We start from the raw sequence: 17145 nt of genomic DNA on the forward strand, positions 1-17145 counted from the left end.
TCCCTGATTTACAGAACACAGCATCGCTTCAATAGTGGTTTAGATACAATGTCTCTGAGCTTTCACAAGAAGTTGAAACAATTACTGAAAACATAAACAGATCTTAGCAGACTGAACAGTGATTGTATTAGCTATATCTACTCTGGGCTTTGTGAAAGAGAAAAGGGAAATCTGTGGAGAGATTGCAGCAATTGCAGAGTGTGTGTATGGTTTTTATGTGGTACTCCTATAAAATAATAGTTACACGGAGGAAGATTTCATGGGAACAGTTATGTGTGTTGGCACGAGAATGTGCCTATGAGTCTGTGTGTGGTTTTTGTTTCTTGCAAAATCTAAGCCTAAACAGAATCCCACAGTGGAACGGCACTGATCAAAAGGAGGTCAGACAGGGCTATTGAACTGCCTTCAAAGACATTCTGATTAGTTAGATGGTAACAGTGGACCCATTCATCTTTCATGGCAGAACAAGGGCCACCTCAAGTACTGCAGCACTGATGCACAACATTTGAAGTCACAGCGGAGGGCAGTACTGCAAGCTGTAACGATAGGAGCCAGAACATTTTAGGAACTTCACGACAATTAGGGTAATTAAATTAATAATAGATCAAATTAATGAACTCAGTCATTCTGCTGCAAACAACTAGTAGTGGTATTATCTCATACTCGTGCTGCAGAGGGAAAACAGACGATAGAAAGAGCTGCCCGTAAGAATAATAAAAAGAAAATGCAAAGGCATGTGTGAAGATTTGGCAACACAGTTTTTTCCCCTCTCTTTAACAAATAACTTAAATTTCAGAGCTGATAAGTTTGAAACACTTGGTCTCACACTGTGTATCACTTTAACAATACTTCAAAGTTCTTCTAGCGGATTGCATCTTGAATAGTTGTTAAAGATTGTATGTCATTGTATGTCGTGAGCAAAGTTAGCCCTCAGTGAGGTCGGACAGCCTGCATGCACTACACAGACTATTTGGAGGAAACAGCACCAATCAGTCGTTACTACTAGGAGGTGAGGCTATACAGCGACAGACTGAGTGAGAAGCTAGCAAGCTGAAGGGAAGTTAGCACAGGTGGAGGGCAGAGCAGAAACATGGCAGAGTGAGGAGCTGTAGTACTCATCGAGCCATGGGAGGCCATGAAAAGCCTTCCCCCTGCTTAAAGGGAGTCAACTACGTAGGCCGCTAGCTATAGAAGCGCTGATCTAGATAGGGTTGGGCTGGGAGCGAGCAGCGCAAACACAGCAGAGGAAAGTACAAGTGAGGGGACGTGGCAATGTGCGAGTCGTGTGAGCCAGCCAGAAACTCGCTTGGCCCAGAGCAAGACTTCGCTCTGCCAGCCCCTGTCTAGCCCAGCACTCCCAGAGCAAACATTTCCATTGTGAGCAAGCTTCCGGCTGGCATGTGGCCCAGCTCAGACTTCACTCTGCTGTCTCCCAGGCTAGCCCAGTGGTACCTGCTGAGTGCCACTAATCCTGGTAACTGAAATACCTCTGGTAGCACTGGGCTAGCAAGCAGCTCTCAGTTAGTCCAGCTCTTTGAGTGGGCGGCACTTAAATTGTTTAAAGCATAGAAGGTGAATGCATTACCAGTATGTCTAATTTCTTTTCGCTTTCTTCAAAATCGCTCTCTGGCTCAAAGTGTAGCTGAATTGTTTGTTTTTAAGTGGTAGTTAGTCATAACACATTGGATGTTTAAGTACAAGTATTATAGTATAGTATAGTAATATAGTATACACAAATATTAGAATTGGTTATCACTTCGTAGATACAATGAAGGCCAGTATCAGCTGCTGGTGGGTGAAGGTGTCGGAGGTGCCAGGTTCGCATATTTCTACATTCCCATTCACTGACTAAGAAAGAAGAGCAAGAGTCATATCTCCAGCAAATTTAAAAGCATGAATGTTTTTTCTCTGGCAAAACTCTGAAATGTATCAAATCACTATAATTGAAAAAGGCTTCAAGGAGTGACAAAGGGCTTTCTCACCTGTATTTTCCTCAGCCATTTGAATCATGTCTTAAGCTAATGATTTAGTTATTTAGTTATTTATTTAGTTATGATAAGTCACAACTTAACCATTTTTTTTCAGTTTTTAATCACTGTCATATTTTTTTCAACCACAGCATCCAATCTTTTTTTAATAAGAAAAAGTACAAAGAAAAGTGTTCTATAATCCCACAGAAGGCAAAAAATGTAAGTAGAAAGATAGAGTGGTAAGCACTGTGGGAATCTAGTAAAGCCTAATTTTATCTCACAGTTACAGTTAGTAAACTGAATATGCTTTTTGTAAGGATAGCAGAAACAATTCTAAATGAAGACTAATGTTGCTATGTGTCTTTTGGATGCTTAAACTAAGTGACAGTAATGTTACAATTACCCTTTATAACAACCCTAGTTAGTGTTGTTCTTACAGCAAATGGGAACATTGGTTACCTCCTTGGCTATACATCTTTTATGATGTATAGTCTATCAGACAGAGGGAGTTTCCTGCATTTCAACCATATTTTGCTTTCCGGTTTTCAACACAGTCTTCAGGCAGAAAACATTATATTGGACAGGATGAAATATCCAACAGTTTTTTTTAGAATATACTAAAAGTATTTTGCTAAATAATCTGGATATTAATAAAACTTTCAGATGTATTTGTTTGATTTGAAGTTAGCTTCTAGTTAGTTCTAAACCTTACAACAAACCAGACCACTATTAGTCTACACTCATCTACATTAAGCAGTGATAGTTGTTATCTACCTCTCTGTCGGTATTTAATGAAGATTATGTACAAATTTGGTGTCATTCACCAATATGTCTGCCATTGAACCCATATTTAACAAAGCAGTCAATCTCAGCTGAATCGGTTTCTGTTTAAACAAGTGCTCAAATTCAACTCAAGATGGGGATAATTTCATGTATTACAAATCCAACGCAATGTGTTTGCCTAGTCCATGACAACTAAATAAACTGAAATGTCAACAAGTTGTAATGGATGCTGCCAGTGAGCCAACATTGGGACGTATCTTGCAGAATCTCCAGCTCTGGGATACTTGTCAATGAAGTAGCTCATTTTTTATGCTTGTTTAATATCCTGGATAGTTTTCAAAGAACAAGACCGGCCCTATTCTTTTAATTCAACATGAAAACAATGCAATGTTTACACACACTCTCTACAATGGGAAGCCACCTCGACAATTGATCAGTTTATCTGTATGACAAGCACATTTAAACAAGACACACAAATATAATTCTTGTGAGGTTACGCAGACAACAATGAGAACCCTGAATAATAAGTCTCAGGATAATAATCAAAAGACTTTACCTAACAGTATTGTTTATGATGTGAATCATGAAATCCCTTGATTTATGACACTCATTGTTTTGGTGGTCTGCATTTGGCTGTATGTGCGTTTCCTGTTATAAATAGTGAGGCTATATGCATGCTGCAGTTACCACTCTTTACCTGTCTATGATTGCGCACATGTCGAGGCTGACATTCTCAAAGGCTCCCACGGTGCCTTTCTCCACAGCATGCATATCAGCAGGCTGGTCATCCACGAGGATTGCTTGTATGCACCCCTGAAATGAACGCTGGGAGGGTGGGAACAATGTTTGCAGAAAATACCCTGGAACAAATACAAGAAACAAACAAAAGCACAGTATTAGCATTTATATATATATATATATATATATGTATATATATATATATATATACATACATACATACATACATACATACATACACATGTATTCATCTTTTCAGTAAAACCAAACACCGGCAGTTAGAGTTTGAAAAAATACAAAGAATACGAGTGGGAACTGAAATAAAGGAGAGCATAGCAGTCTCTTTGAACAATGAAGTGTAACTGTGTGGGAAGAACACAGTGGACTCTTTTGATTTACAACTTAAAAGACATCATGAAAACAGAGCCTTAGGCATAGGTCGACATAAAACGAAACAACATTGTTCTTAATAAGGACCAACATACCAGATTATTTTCACGTTATTTAAAGCATAAACCTTCATCAGTCATACAGCTTATTATCCATTATACAAGTGCTAAGATCGCAAAAAATTGTAGGACATACACATTTTACACTATACTGCGTACGCGTTACATGGGTCAGTGGCCCATCCAGAAAGAACACTGATCCTTGACTAAAATGGGGACAAGGCTAGGACAATACTGTATGCATATTGTGTGTATATGTGTGAGCTTGTTTGTGCACATATGCCATCTTTTATACCAAAAGTCCGTGGATATACAAATCTGTCATTGAGTAGGTGTGTACTGAATTGTATTTAAGTATACTGCATACAACATACATGTGTATTTATGTACAGAGTACAGGCAGAAACTTACATTGGAGATGAGACTCCAGAATTCAATCTCTGCCACAAGCACATAGAAAAGTCATAAAACACTTGCGCTCAATGACATCTCCATCATTGCGATGTTATAAGCTGTCATACTCTCCAGCTTGCCCATCAGCCTCAAGGCCAAGCATCGAAAAGGCTGATTGTGAGGGGCATATGGATTGTGTGTGTGTGTGTGTGTGTGTGTGTGTGAGAGAGAGAGAGACATGCAAACATGACGGATGTTTATGTAGCTGGTTGACGCAAGCAAATAAACTGGTTGAACACTGAAACATATGCGCTTGCATGTGTGTTTTTTGGTGGATTCATTCATTTCACATCTTCTGATTTTCATTTCGTCCCAATAAAAAAGTTTCTCCTGTCATCCTTGCCATCTGTCTTTTCTCCTGCCACATCTGGCTGCTGTCTTTCCAGAGGAGTGGGAGGGAGACTGACAAAAAAGAGAAAAAAAGAAGACGGACACATGGAGAGGGAGAGAGAAGATGGCAAACGGAGCAGACTGCTTTCTGGCAGCACTCTGTGTGCTGTAGATACCTTATGAATGCAAAGAATATGTAGCCTTCCTGACAGTTTGGCAGAATGAGCAGTGCAATGCATGAAACTGTGGGTGGATGGATGGATGTTACCATAGGCCATGAAAGCAGATAGGGAGTTGTTGCTCTGCAACTCTATCCAAGCTGCCAGCTGAGCCGTTTCCAGCTCACTCATCCACATGCCAGAACCTTTAAGATTTTATACATTTGTAACGTAAAACAACCTCAGATACTCAAGCAAGTCCCAAAAGTAAAAAGGAAAACCATGTTAAAAAAATAATCCAAAACATTATTATTGGACATGAGCTGCACGGCAGTGTAGTGGTTAGCACTGTCGCCTCACAGCAAGAGGGTTTGAATCCTTTCAGCCCTTTCTGTGTGTAGTTTGCATGTTTTCCATGTGTATGCGTGTGTTCTCTCCGGGTACTAAGATTCCTCCCACTGCCCAAAAACATTCATGTTAGGTTAATTGGTGACTAGAAATTGTGTCTAGGAGTGAGAGTGAGCATGGATGGTTGTTTGTCTTGTTTGAGTCTGTGTGTCCCTGTGATGGACTGGAAACCTGTCCAGGGTGTACCCTGCCTCTCGCCCAATGACAGCTGGGATAGGCTCCTGCAATCCTGTGTTGGATTAAGCGGGTATAGAAAATGGATAAAATGGATTCTTGGACATCTATTGATTAAGCAAATCTATTTGGTATTTGTAAAAAGAAAAGGTTTCTTAACCTTTGTTTTTAGTATCTGGGATCCCTTGTTGCATTTTACATAACATTTAGTTGTTTAGTGGATGCTTTTATCCAAAAAGACCCACAAATTATGTCAAACATTGAAGCTGGTTGTTCACTAATAACTGTGGTGTTTTTTTTTCATTTTTTTTTGGATCCGCTCTGCCCACTGTGCAGAAGGGCTTAAACTCAGACATTCTACTTGATGAAGACTGTCATTGATCCAGATTTTGACTTGACCATTCCAAAATGTTCTTTCATCAGTTTTTAGAAGAATGATCTCAATGATGTGGTTCATTCCCTCACTGCATTATCACTCATTATGTTTCCTTTATAAACTGTTGGCAATTCACAATTACTTGTTCCATCGATTATGGCAAGCCATCAAGGCTAAGATGCAGGAAAATAAGACACTACACCAACCATGTTTCATAGGTGGTTTCAGGTTGCTTGACTTTCTCTAAACTCCAGATTTCTTTTGTTCTCAGTCTTCTTACTGGTGAATATTTTAGTCTTTGGGCTTGGCTTACAGTCGTGTTAGTGGAAAGGTTTGATTATTCCCCAAAGATTATCATTACATAACTTTAATGAAACTGCACTGCAACCAGCAAAAGGTAAAGACTACAGGGAGTTCCAACATTATCACAAAGTTTGCAGAGATAGCTTTAAGCTGTTATACATCTGTATTACATCTAACAGTTATACATCCACGGCTAAAAAACTAAACTAAAATGAGCTAAACGCAATATTTTTTCTATGGGTTAGGGTCAGGGGTAGGTTCTATGGTTTGAATATCTGGTAAACACACAACAGAACTCCTTTCAGAATCTGGAACAGAGACAATACCCTGCAGTCCTTCTGGCACTCTTTCACAGGCTCCCATATTGTCCCCAGAAACCTTCTTTTACAAAAGACACTGGAAGAACAATTCCGCTTCTCCTCTTCCTGAGCCCAGCTTAGGCAGCACTAAGAGGCATGCTTCCAGAAAAGTCGGACTGACAATCTGCCAAAATACTCGGATGTGAATTATTAAACAACTGTCCGAAGGACGAAACTCTAGAGCATTTCCAGAATAGACAAAAAAAAACAAAAAAAAAAACAACCAATATTTAGATTCTAACAAAAAATTATCTTGTGGATAAAATGTACTTTTCTTCTGACCAAATGCTGAATTTTCACCCACTGTTGTTTCACTTAACTGTAAGAAGTATTTACAGCTCCTTAAAGGTTCAGTCAAGCAAACCCAATATGTGTGCATGTCAAACATTGTTGCACTCAGGTAATGTTGTTAAGAACAATATGTAACCAACCACAATGGCAAGACTACATGCACTTAAACAAAATAATATCAAGTGCACATACTGAGCTGTTCCTTGATAAATGTGGCTGTCAGAGTCTCATGTCTAATTCATCACAAGCCATTAGATGAAGCAGAAGAGGCTGCAATACTCAAAGAGTGGTTTTGGTTAAAACGTGTAATTCATACAACGTGTGTTAGATGTTTCTTTTTTAAGTCTAAATGAAAATCAGAGGGAACATGTAGATACTTTAATATCCATTCAAGAGTACTGAAGCATTAAAACATGGTATTTCATAGTTCAAGTTTAAGATAAATGCTGTTGGATTTTGAGTCACACTGTAAAAGAGGAGATGACATTTCCAAAATAACAAAAGTTAACAATCACGCTAAGAAATGCTTTTCGAACGTTTGAAACATCTCAGTAAAACCAGAAAAGAAATACAGATGGAAAAATCGACTAAGGTTTAATGGACAGTTACTCCATCCCAATTTGTGACATGTTCAGCCATCTGACAGAAGAAACATAAAAACTGTGAAGGAAGGAGAGCAGCTTTCAAGGTAAATTGGCTGCAATGATGTAAGTGTTTCACTGGTTTTACAAAAATTTAAAAAAAAAAGCATATGTTGAAAGCCCATCTGAGTTGAGTTGATCATAGAGTGTATGCCCACCTGCTTTATCTGGGTGTGTTAGTTTGATTATTTAGAAACCATTTTGGTTCGACTAACATGCCCACTGTCAAATGCCCACTTTTGGTTAAACTAATGCAATAATTACATTTTTCTAGTGTCAAGCAAACATGCTTTGTGTTAGCATGAGTGTCCATGTGCTTTGCCTCTTGAGAAATCCAATTTGTCAATGTCTCACATCAGTCAGTTACTAATTTCTCTGAGCGCTGATTCAGGTGTGAGAAACTACTCTCCATAAAATAGGCTTTGGGTACAGAAGACTGCTTCAAAAAACAGCCGCCTGAAGGACAGAGAAGTGGAAATAAAGGGAGAAAAAGAGGAGAGGAGGGGGGAGGCAAAGGAAGGGGGTGATCTGGTGACCTAAAGATGAGGACAAAAAACAAACAAACAACAAAAGAGGACAAACTACAAATCTGAAGAAGATAAAAGAAATAGAGGGTAATCAAACAGAAGAGCATGAGAGTATATACAGAGAGAGAAAAAAAGGGGCAGTTTTGTTGTCATCAGAGTATAATATCTGGTAACACTGTAACCTTGGGTGTGAGGAGTGAATTTTGATGCAACAAAATCAGAAAAGGCAAGATTCTTACTTCTACAATAATAGTCTTTACTTGTCAAATTAGCACCACCGAAGTCAAAGGTAACTGTTCTCAGCGAGTGCATCATCTCAGGGTAAAAGAACAATGTGCGTCACTGAAATGTTGCACCTTTTCACCTGACATGTCTGGGTAATTGTTTTTCCCTTGCGAAGGTTGTATTAGGTTTTCAGAAGAAAAGAATTAGAAAATCAACTGCAATAAAAAGCTGCACATACAGGATCATTTAAAAAAAAAATCTTGACAGAAGTAAGGAAGAAAAGTAAAGAAAATACAATGGTTATCATTTGCACTTTCCTTCTTGGATATCATAATCTGTGTAATGTCTCTCTTCATTGTCATTGAAATATATCAACACAGCCAATTAGGGAAATCTGGTCATTAATTGAAGCATTAATGAGCAGCCACCTAAAATGGTGAAACTAATAGTTTTATGCCAATTCATTTGACTTAACATTGCAAATCAGACTAATTCCTTTGGATTATAAAATAACTAAATAGCAGTATTAAAAGAAGGTTTTTCTTTCTGACTTAAAAGAATATTGTATGTATTGTGTTTGCAGAATCAGACATAGGTAAAACCACTACTGCACTACCCACACACACACCCATTAAATAAATCGCTCGCTATTAGAATAAATACAAACTGACAATTACGTTAAAAAATGCCATAATTTCATGTCTTTGTGTACCTGTGTGTGTGTGCGTGCATGCTTGACTATATGTGCCAAGTATCCATTTGAATGCCTTCAATTACTTCAGTTACCATCAGCCAGGTGAACTGAAGCTTTTAAAAGTCAATCATATCATATTGTAAAGGTCAAATAAAATAGTGTCCCAGTGTTTTTGTCAGTCATTCTCCATACATCTGTGTGACAGTAAAGCTACAAACTAACAGTGATTAGCCCTCATGAGTTCTCCATGCTTGATAAATAAACACTTGAGGGGGAAAAATCTTAACATAAGAATATAGAAGATACAAATAGTCAAATTTTCATTCTTGACATTGAAAAAGTTTCTCCAGAGGCACTCAGTCAGGTCCACTTTAAAAATATTAATGTGAAAATGTAATGCAAACATACAAATTTCTGTTGGTACAATGCCTTTCAGAGCCACACCATAATAACACCATCTGATATACCCGTTTCAAAAGGTTTGTTTAACCCACCAAACTTTGGAAGTGTCCTGACCATGACGTGGGACAACAAAAAATGAGCAGAGACAAGTAAGTCAATAAGTATGGAAATGAGTCTCTACAATGTCATGTTAGTATAGTATAACTTAAACAGCCTTTTCTGGTTCAGTCATTGGTGTATCACTAACAACTGTTGCCAGTGGAAACAGCAAAGTGATGCCTTAAAGCCATGTGATTTGAAGCAGATGGCTACCTGGATGACTGAACTTGCATAAATTACTCAGGGCAATTAGCGTGGGTCTTGTTGTGTCTATAAGAGAAGAAAATGTTCATGATACAGAAAGGTCTCTGCTAATTGTGGCACATGGATAGAACCCTCTCAGCCACAGGAAATGCTGATGTAAAACTGTAGGAGAGCTTTAGGGCAGTTTAATTTGCTTGGCCTCTTTGACTTTTCAAGTTGAGTGATCAGAGAGTATAATTGAGGGCAAGCCAAAGGCTAAAGTGTCTTTTGTACACTCACTATAGTATTATGTCACTTCTGTTCTGGGATGGAAATGAGCTTCTGATGAGGTGGAGTGTTTTAAAGAAAAGCACATGCGTTTGGGAATTTCTTGGCATTTGGTCAAAAACATCCACTAATCCTAGTGATAAAAGTTCACAAACATGAATACTCATTCTAAACCTAACACACAGATTTAGCTGACTCAAGAGATTCTTTGCATTGTTTTAGGGAAGTATTTAATGAGAGGAAAAAAAAACAGTGTCATGAAATCTGGGGACTGATCTGATGCAAATCTTTGTACTCAAGTAGCCAGACCCAAACATGCGCCTACAGAGAAATTGGCAAAAGCCCACTTTTCAATAAAGCAGAGCAATACTAAACATCCTTCAAACCTGCATTTACCACCGGGCTCCCTGCTCCTTTCCATACATTATGTCATGTAACATTAACAAGTAAAAACCCCAGTCGCAGCAGCTGCTAATTCAGACTGCACTGCAAGTTATGAGGTGATTTACCACATATTGTATATGGATTTCATACACTATTGTCAGCGTTGTGCTGTTATCTTCATAGCCTGGTTAAAATATATGCAGTATAACTACAGAACATGACTCAAGCCAGTGGAAAATGCAGATATTTTTTTTCCATTATGTTCATCTCTTTCTAGACTTAGTCTCATCCAATAACCTACTAACAGTATACATCGATTCAAAAACTTTCTCCCTCTTTCTCTCTTTACTTGTTTGCACTTACTCTTCTTCACTATTTTTTTTACGTCTTCTCCTCTCTCTCATTCTGCCTTAATCCATCTATCTCCAATGCCCTCTTCAAGGAGTAAGGACATTACAGAGATCCTCTCTTCGCAGCCACTATTGATTCACAGCTCTGCTTACCGAAATCAATAAATCACCAATTGGATCAAAAATGGAGACCAGGTGAGAGAAGACAGAGGAAAGCAAGGACCAGAGAAGACAGACACCAAATCAAGCAAGAAACCGGATCTAAGAATAAAAATAAAGAAAAATGTAGGATTAAGAGAGAAAGAATGAACAAAAAATACATTGTATTTGTATACAAAGGCTAAAAAAACTAAAGTATAGAGTCATTATGGAGTTAAGAGATTTACTCAGTGCAAGTGAGGATATTAAAACAGACAACTGTGTAAAAGAAGTTAGATGTGTCTGCGTCTGAGAAGTGCCCTGATCCTTATTGACCGACCTGAGGAAATGGTTTTCCTTGATTGAGGAGATTGTACTCTGTTAGAGAGAGGGGACAGAGGCATGATGGAGCTATCAGAGCCAGACTATCTCTCTCAGTTACTGTAATTTCATACAGACACCCCACCCCCCACATTCACACACACACACTCACACACATACATCATTTAGCAGACAGATAACTGTGTCTGGCATCATTAACCTGGCATATTTCTAATTCAGACAGATTAAGGATGCTGTCTGTGTTATCTCCGTGTAGTTGTGTGTCTGTAGCTGGCCTCCAGTGTCTCAGCTCTTACTACAAGGATTTACATAGACTCAACCAAACGTCAACAAACACTGAAATCGTAGACGCTACAGAAAGTAGAATTTATAGTGGTGCAGTTTTTGGATTGCATTAAATCACAAGTGTTACTGGTGCCAGTGACTGTAAAGTTCAAGCAATATAACATTTTTGAAAACAAATTAAGCCTAGACACTGGCATGAAAGAAACTGTATTTTTTCATGGATTTTAAGAGTTTTCTATTTCTTAACATCATTTTAATTAAACAAGGAATTATACAAATTAGGGTCCACTGTGGAGGAATGATGATGCCTGTAAGAGAAAGTCATCAGTCTACTGTTCATGTGTGACCCTTACCTCCCAAGTGATAAGTTCCTCCTGTGGAGATGCTGAGAGGTGAGGTGGAACGCACAGCAGACCCCTCCTCATCATCCACTGTCAACATGGCAAAGTTCTCCTTGGCGACCAAACGTACTGCATGCCACTGGCCATCGTTGAGGCCTGAACCTGGAGAGTGGGGTGGGGGGTTTTGATGGGACAAAGATGTCATCAGAAAACATATGAGGTTTCTATTTGAAAATTAGAAACACATCTTGTGAAGAGCAAAATGATCAGTGAGTAAAAACATTCAGCTGAACAATCAATCAAGTCCAATCATTTTCAAATGACTATTGCAAAACATTCATATCTGCTCTTTCATATTCATTAATTCATAATAAAAAAATCAAGAGTGTTTAAATGTGATTGGGTAATGGGAGAACATTGTTGATTATCAAGGCTCTAACTAGAAGTCAATAAGACTGTGTGAATCTTTATGGGTAAGAGGTATGTGGCTGGTCAAACCAGAACATATTTCTCTCTTTGTTTACCCTCTACTTTGTCACATAGCATATTTTTCTCCACAACAATGGCTCTCTAGTGTGACTGGCAAGTGTGACTCCAACAGGAAAAAGATAAGCTCGGTGAAGGATAATCTTCCTGACTCTACAGCTTTTTCCCTCACTTATACCAGTGGTTACATATGCATGCTGATGCTCCTCGATTCTTTCTTCTTTATTCTCTTGCTTATTTCTCTTCCCTGTCCTCTTCGACGATGGCACCTTCCATTCTCAAGGCTCCCATGTCTGTAATATGTGGGGTTGTCTGCATATGTCGGTGTAGTATGTCTGTACTTGATGCAGGCAAGTTATGTGCTGTCCTTTCCCACCACTTCATTGTAGCTGTGCTCCATTAAATATGAGTGATGTTTTGGAAAGGGGCATTACTACTGGAGCTGAAAGAGAAGCCAGCTCACTCTCATCACCCTCTCATCTATACATCACCTCTTACTGACACCGAGCTCAGTTCATTCTTCCACCCTTGCCTGCATCTGTCCCTCTGTCTTAATTTCTTTTTGTGCATATCTACATTAAACTTTTTTTTTTCCTTAGTGTCTTTTTGCTTATCTTCTTTTGTGCACATCTGCTACAGTATTTATCTTTTTCGATTGGGTTTAATTCACTGCTTCACTGACTTTAATACATCAATAGTGAGGACACTGCAGGAAAGTTCAAGGTACGGTCACCTGCAAATCATTCTAGGCAGAGTGCACATACTCATGGATCTGGTTGCCAGTCAATACACATAAATGGCCATGCTATTTGTGTCAATACATTTGAACCATATGTGTTAGAGCATCTACGAGCTTCTCTTTGTTCACTTGCTATGTGTGTGGCAGTGTCTGCCTTAGTCTTCACTGCTTGAAAGACACACTTTCATATTGTTCATCTCTTCAAAGAATGCACTTGAAGACACTGACTTTTATATCAGCATGAAGTCTGCACTAATCAATCTTCATCAGTGTGTGTGTGTGTGTGTGTGATGAAGGCAGTAACCAAACAGATTAAAATCCAAGACCTACATTTTCTGGGAGTAATACCACTATTGGGATGCTGATGGTATTGTTGAATATGCACAAACACAGCAGTATAAATGACACATGATACACAATTACATTTCCACAAGCCCTGTAAAGGTGACTAATATAATGATAATGTTAACACTGCAAAAAGAGAAGATGGTTCTGCTTTGTTTAACAACAACAGAAAAAGTTCTGGCTAAAAGCTACATTGATAACCTCCTTACATTTCTGCCTGTACGTTGGTTTGATGTAATCAGTATCCGCTCCAATCCCATCCCCTTCTGCATTCTAAATACTATGCGGAATTGATATCGTCTAACATTTTGTCCTCTGATCTGCTTTACATCTCCTGTAAAAGCTTTGAATAATGAGCTTCTCAGTGATAGAAGTCTTATCAAACTTTCACACTCTGAAGACTGCTGAAGCCAACAATGAAACTCACATGTGCAGATATGTCATGCCACTTTCACTGACAATGCACACACTGAGTCTATAGCCTGCATACCTTGGCTGCTTGTTACAGATAAAAAAAAAAGGAGCCCAAAATATCCTTGAAAAGGACGAAGAGAATTATGCAGATTTAACTAGATAAGACTGGTTCAAGGCTGATTCATATGCAGCTGCCTGATAAGAAGATGACAGGCTGGCCAGTTGCTTTGCTTTGTTTTTAAATAAAATGAAAATCAAAGATTTTATATTCTTCTTTATTCCAAAGTCTGCAGAAATTTAATAAAAAGAAGAAGCAGACACGCTAATAGAAAGCAACTGACCCCCATCAAAAAGCACCGTGGTTACTTTCAGTGAATTGTTACACATATTGCTCTAAAAGACAACCCTGCAGGCTTGTACAACAGAGGGATGGCACTTGACTATCATAGAGGCAATGGTGGAGCACAATTTCTGATAATATTTCAAAGAAAGTGTTGCTTTTCTTTTTTTTTTTTTTTTTTTAATTCTTGACCGAACAGCAGGACTCAGCCCTGCACAGCGGGACTGAAAGTGTGAGCGGCCAACCACTGTGCAGACTGGTGAAATGGATCCACTGCAAATCTTAAGTTCATGGATAGGTTCTCCTGTCAGTTTCAGAGCCTCCATGTGAGACACTGCAGTTGGTAAATGTGTTTTCAACATTTATTTCAGGATTCTGCTTATTTTTACAGCCCTGAGTGCAGCACAATCAACAAAAAAATTAGCATTTCAACCTGGGAGTTTAGTTAGTTTAACACCATTTCCAATCAGAACTGGAGCATAGAGATTTAGATCTCTGCATCTACTAAAAAGTCATTTGACGCTGCTGGATGACAGTGAGTGAAAAATAGATATTTTATCCATTGTAAGGGAGGCATTAAAAATAATCTCACATCACTCTAAGAGGTTGAAGATGATTCGACATAATGAACAATGAACTGTAGATGTAAATGGATTGCGGTATATCATACTTCATGTTTAATATTCTCATAACTCTTATCTTATTTTTGCACTTTCATCTTGCCTCTGCAAGGGAAATATATTTTGAGGTCACATAAAACACTTAAACTGTCAACAACACTATCATTAGTGATGTTGTATGTTCCATCTATCATTAATGTGAGTGGGAAAATGTACTAAATGCACTGGATAATGAAGCTGGTGACCATGTGCAACTGTCCACAATCTGTATAAACAAGATAAACAGTGACATAGATAAGTAAAATATATCTTTAAGTAATTAGATTTTTGGAGCCCTTTTAAACAAATGTAAATTGGAATTTGGCCTTGTAAGATAAGCTGTCAGCACTGCTACAGAAAACAATTCTAAATATGGTCTATGTGGTCTTTTGCCAAGTCAGTGTGGGACAAATAAGAGTAAGTTATCTTTGCCTGCACCTGTGGTCAGTGGGGATTCTTTTTACAGGGTATGTGCTGCACACTAACATCTCATTCCACTCAATGTCTGAGTGATGTTCCTGGACAGTAAAGTTTTGAGGCGTACTACGCTGCTGGTGTTGGTGCTCTGTCTGTCTGGGACGTGCTCTGGAGGAGAGAGTGGAGGCACTGACCACAGTTTCCAGATGAGTGAACACACTGGGATTGATATCTGGGATGAGCTAAGAGCTCTGAGAGACATGGTGGTAGAGCAGAGGGTAGAATTGTGGACATTTTTTTTTTGTCCTCAACATTTTTTTTTTTCTGTCCAACTAACATTTGTAAATATGCACATTTTGTTGCCAGTTCCAGTGAAATTGCAGAATCATTTTCTGATGACTGACTGATCAGTGAATTCACTTTTTAGGTTGAACATAAGGCTCCACCCGAGAAAATGCCATCTTTATTTTTGATAAAATGTTGATAAATGTGAGGTAAACTCAAAACATATGTCTCTATAATATATCAATGAAGAGAACTGGACTGACAGCCACTGAACACAAAGTGAAAGCCATTTAAGTAGAGCTGGAATTAACCAAGACTGAATAGTAGCTCCAGAAGAAAAAGGTGACGGAGCCCGAGTGACTGATTTCTGGTTAGTAATTACAAACATCACATTTTAGAAAAGCTTGAAATTGCTGCAGAGCAATAGGCCCATTATGTTTTTTGTACAAGTAGAAAAATGGCAGCAATGGTTTTGAGAGTGACTGTCAGTGAAGAGGTGCTACAGGTACAAAAGAAAGAGCTGGATAATTCCAAGACTGAAGTACAGTTCACTAGCATCAAATTGGACGAGATCTTGAGGATAATTTTGTGTACTTAAATGGCCAGAAATACATAAACAGGTATGCTTTTTATTCTTGTAATAATGCAACTATAAAATTAAATATAGTCATGAGATATTTAACAAAGAAAAACAATATAACTTTGCATTAAATGCTTTACCTTTCACAATAAAAACGGGGAACTATATGGACCTCATGCAAAATTCTGAGATAATTCATGTTCTTACTTTTACTGAAAAAGTTCTAATTCTACAGCTAAAAAAGTGAAGTGTTGTTTATATGCAGCTTCATGAAAACTGTGGGCTTTGGGGTGATATTGGTTATTTTAATACCTTCACTGGTTTCTTCATGTTCCCTCTTTATTTTCAAATAATGAGAGGTGCCTTCACTAGGCCTTAAACTCAAAGATCAGTGCAAAACCCACATCCATCAAATCTGTACATATTCATCAAGTTGTCATTTCAAAAGAAAATGATAAAATTATACAAACTTTGTGAATACCATACTGTCCTTGGTTTCAAAAGATGAATTATATAAATTCACAGAAGACAGTTCTGCTTGCTCGAAACAAGGCTCTGCTATTCTTGAAATAAACTAGAGCCCCATTCCGACAAAGGCTGTCATTTAATTTATTTAGTACTGAAATATGGTGTGTTCAAACCAAATGCAAAGTGAACTGTATGGGTCACCGGGCCAAACACAAGGCCACACAGAGACAAACAACCATGCACGCTCACACTCATTCCAAGAGTAATGTTAGGATCACCAATTAACCTACCATGTACATTTTTGGATGGTGGGAGGAAGCCAGAGTACTCAGAGAGAACCCACATTTGTGAACTTGGTTCAGGTTTAGTGAATAATTTGTGTGATTCTTTTTTGCAACAGCCTATCAGCATTGAAATTCTTCTGATGTCACTGGAAGCAGGGATCAGTACATGTGTTAATGAATAAATGACGACAAGCTAAAAAAATATTGAAAAAAAAGCTCAACATAATTGTCTGTGACATACCAGGGCTCTAGGATTATAGCCACAATCTACCAAATAATAAGAAGAAAAGAGCAAAGTGAGCCAATCTGAAGTACTACTGGGTAGGTTATATAAGTGTGTATCTTTTACTGGATTTCAGTCATTGATTGAACTTTACCATGGACCAAATGAGCATTAATGTTACCTGCCATAATCAGTTAGCAGACTTTTGTGTTTA

The 17145-nt window shown here is 38.3% G+C and overlaps 1 protein-coding gene across 2 annotated transcripts in view; it reads right to left on the reverse strand.

Annotated features, from left to right (window-relative positions):
• cntnap2a (contactin associated protein 2a) overlaps positions 1–17145 on the reverse strand; it is a 304756-nt gene that overhangs the window by 118404 nt on the left and 169207 nt on the right. For both annotated transcript variants that reach the window (XM_072378428.1, XM_072378427.1), the window contains exons 10-11: positions 11704–11853; positions 3451–3613 (exon numbers count right to left, since the gene is read on the reverse strand). In XM_072378428.1, the coding sequence (XP_072234529.1) occupies positions 3451–3613; positions 11704–11853 (313 nt within the window). The remainder of the gene's footprint in view (positions 1–3450; positions 3614–11703; positions 11854–17145) is intronic.

This window comes from Leuresthes tenuis, unplaced genomic scaffold, assembly GCF_036924035.1.
Source record: "Leuresthes tenuis unplaced genomic scaffold, fLeuTen1.0.hap1 SCAF_24, whole genome shotgun sequence".
Taxonomy (NCBI): domain Eukaryota; kingdom Metazoa; phylum Chordata; class Actinopteri; order Atheriniformes; family Atherinopsidae; genus Leuresthes; species Leuresthes tenuis.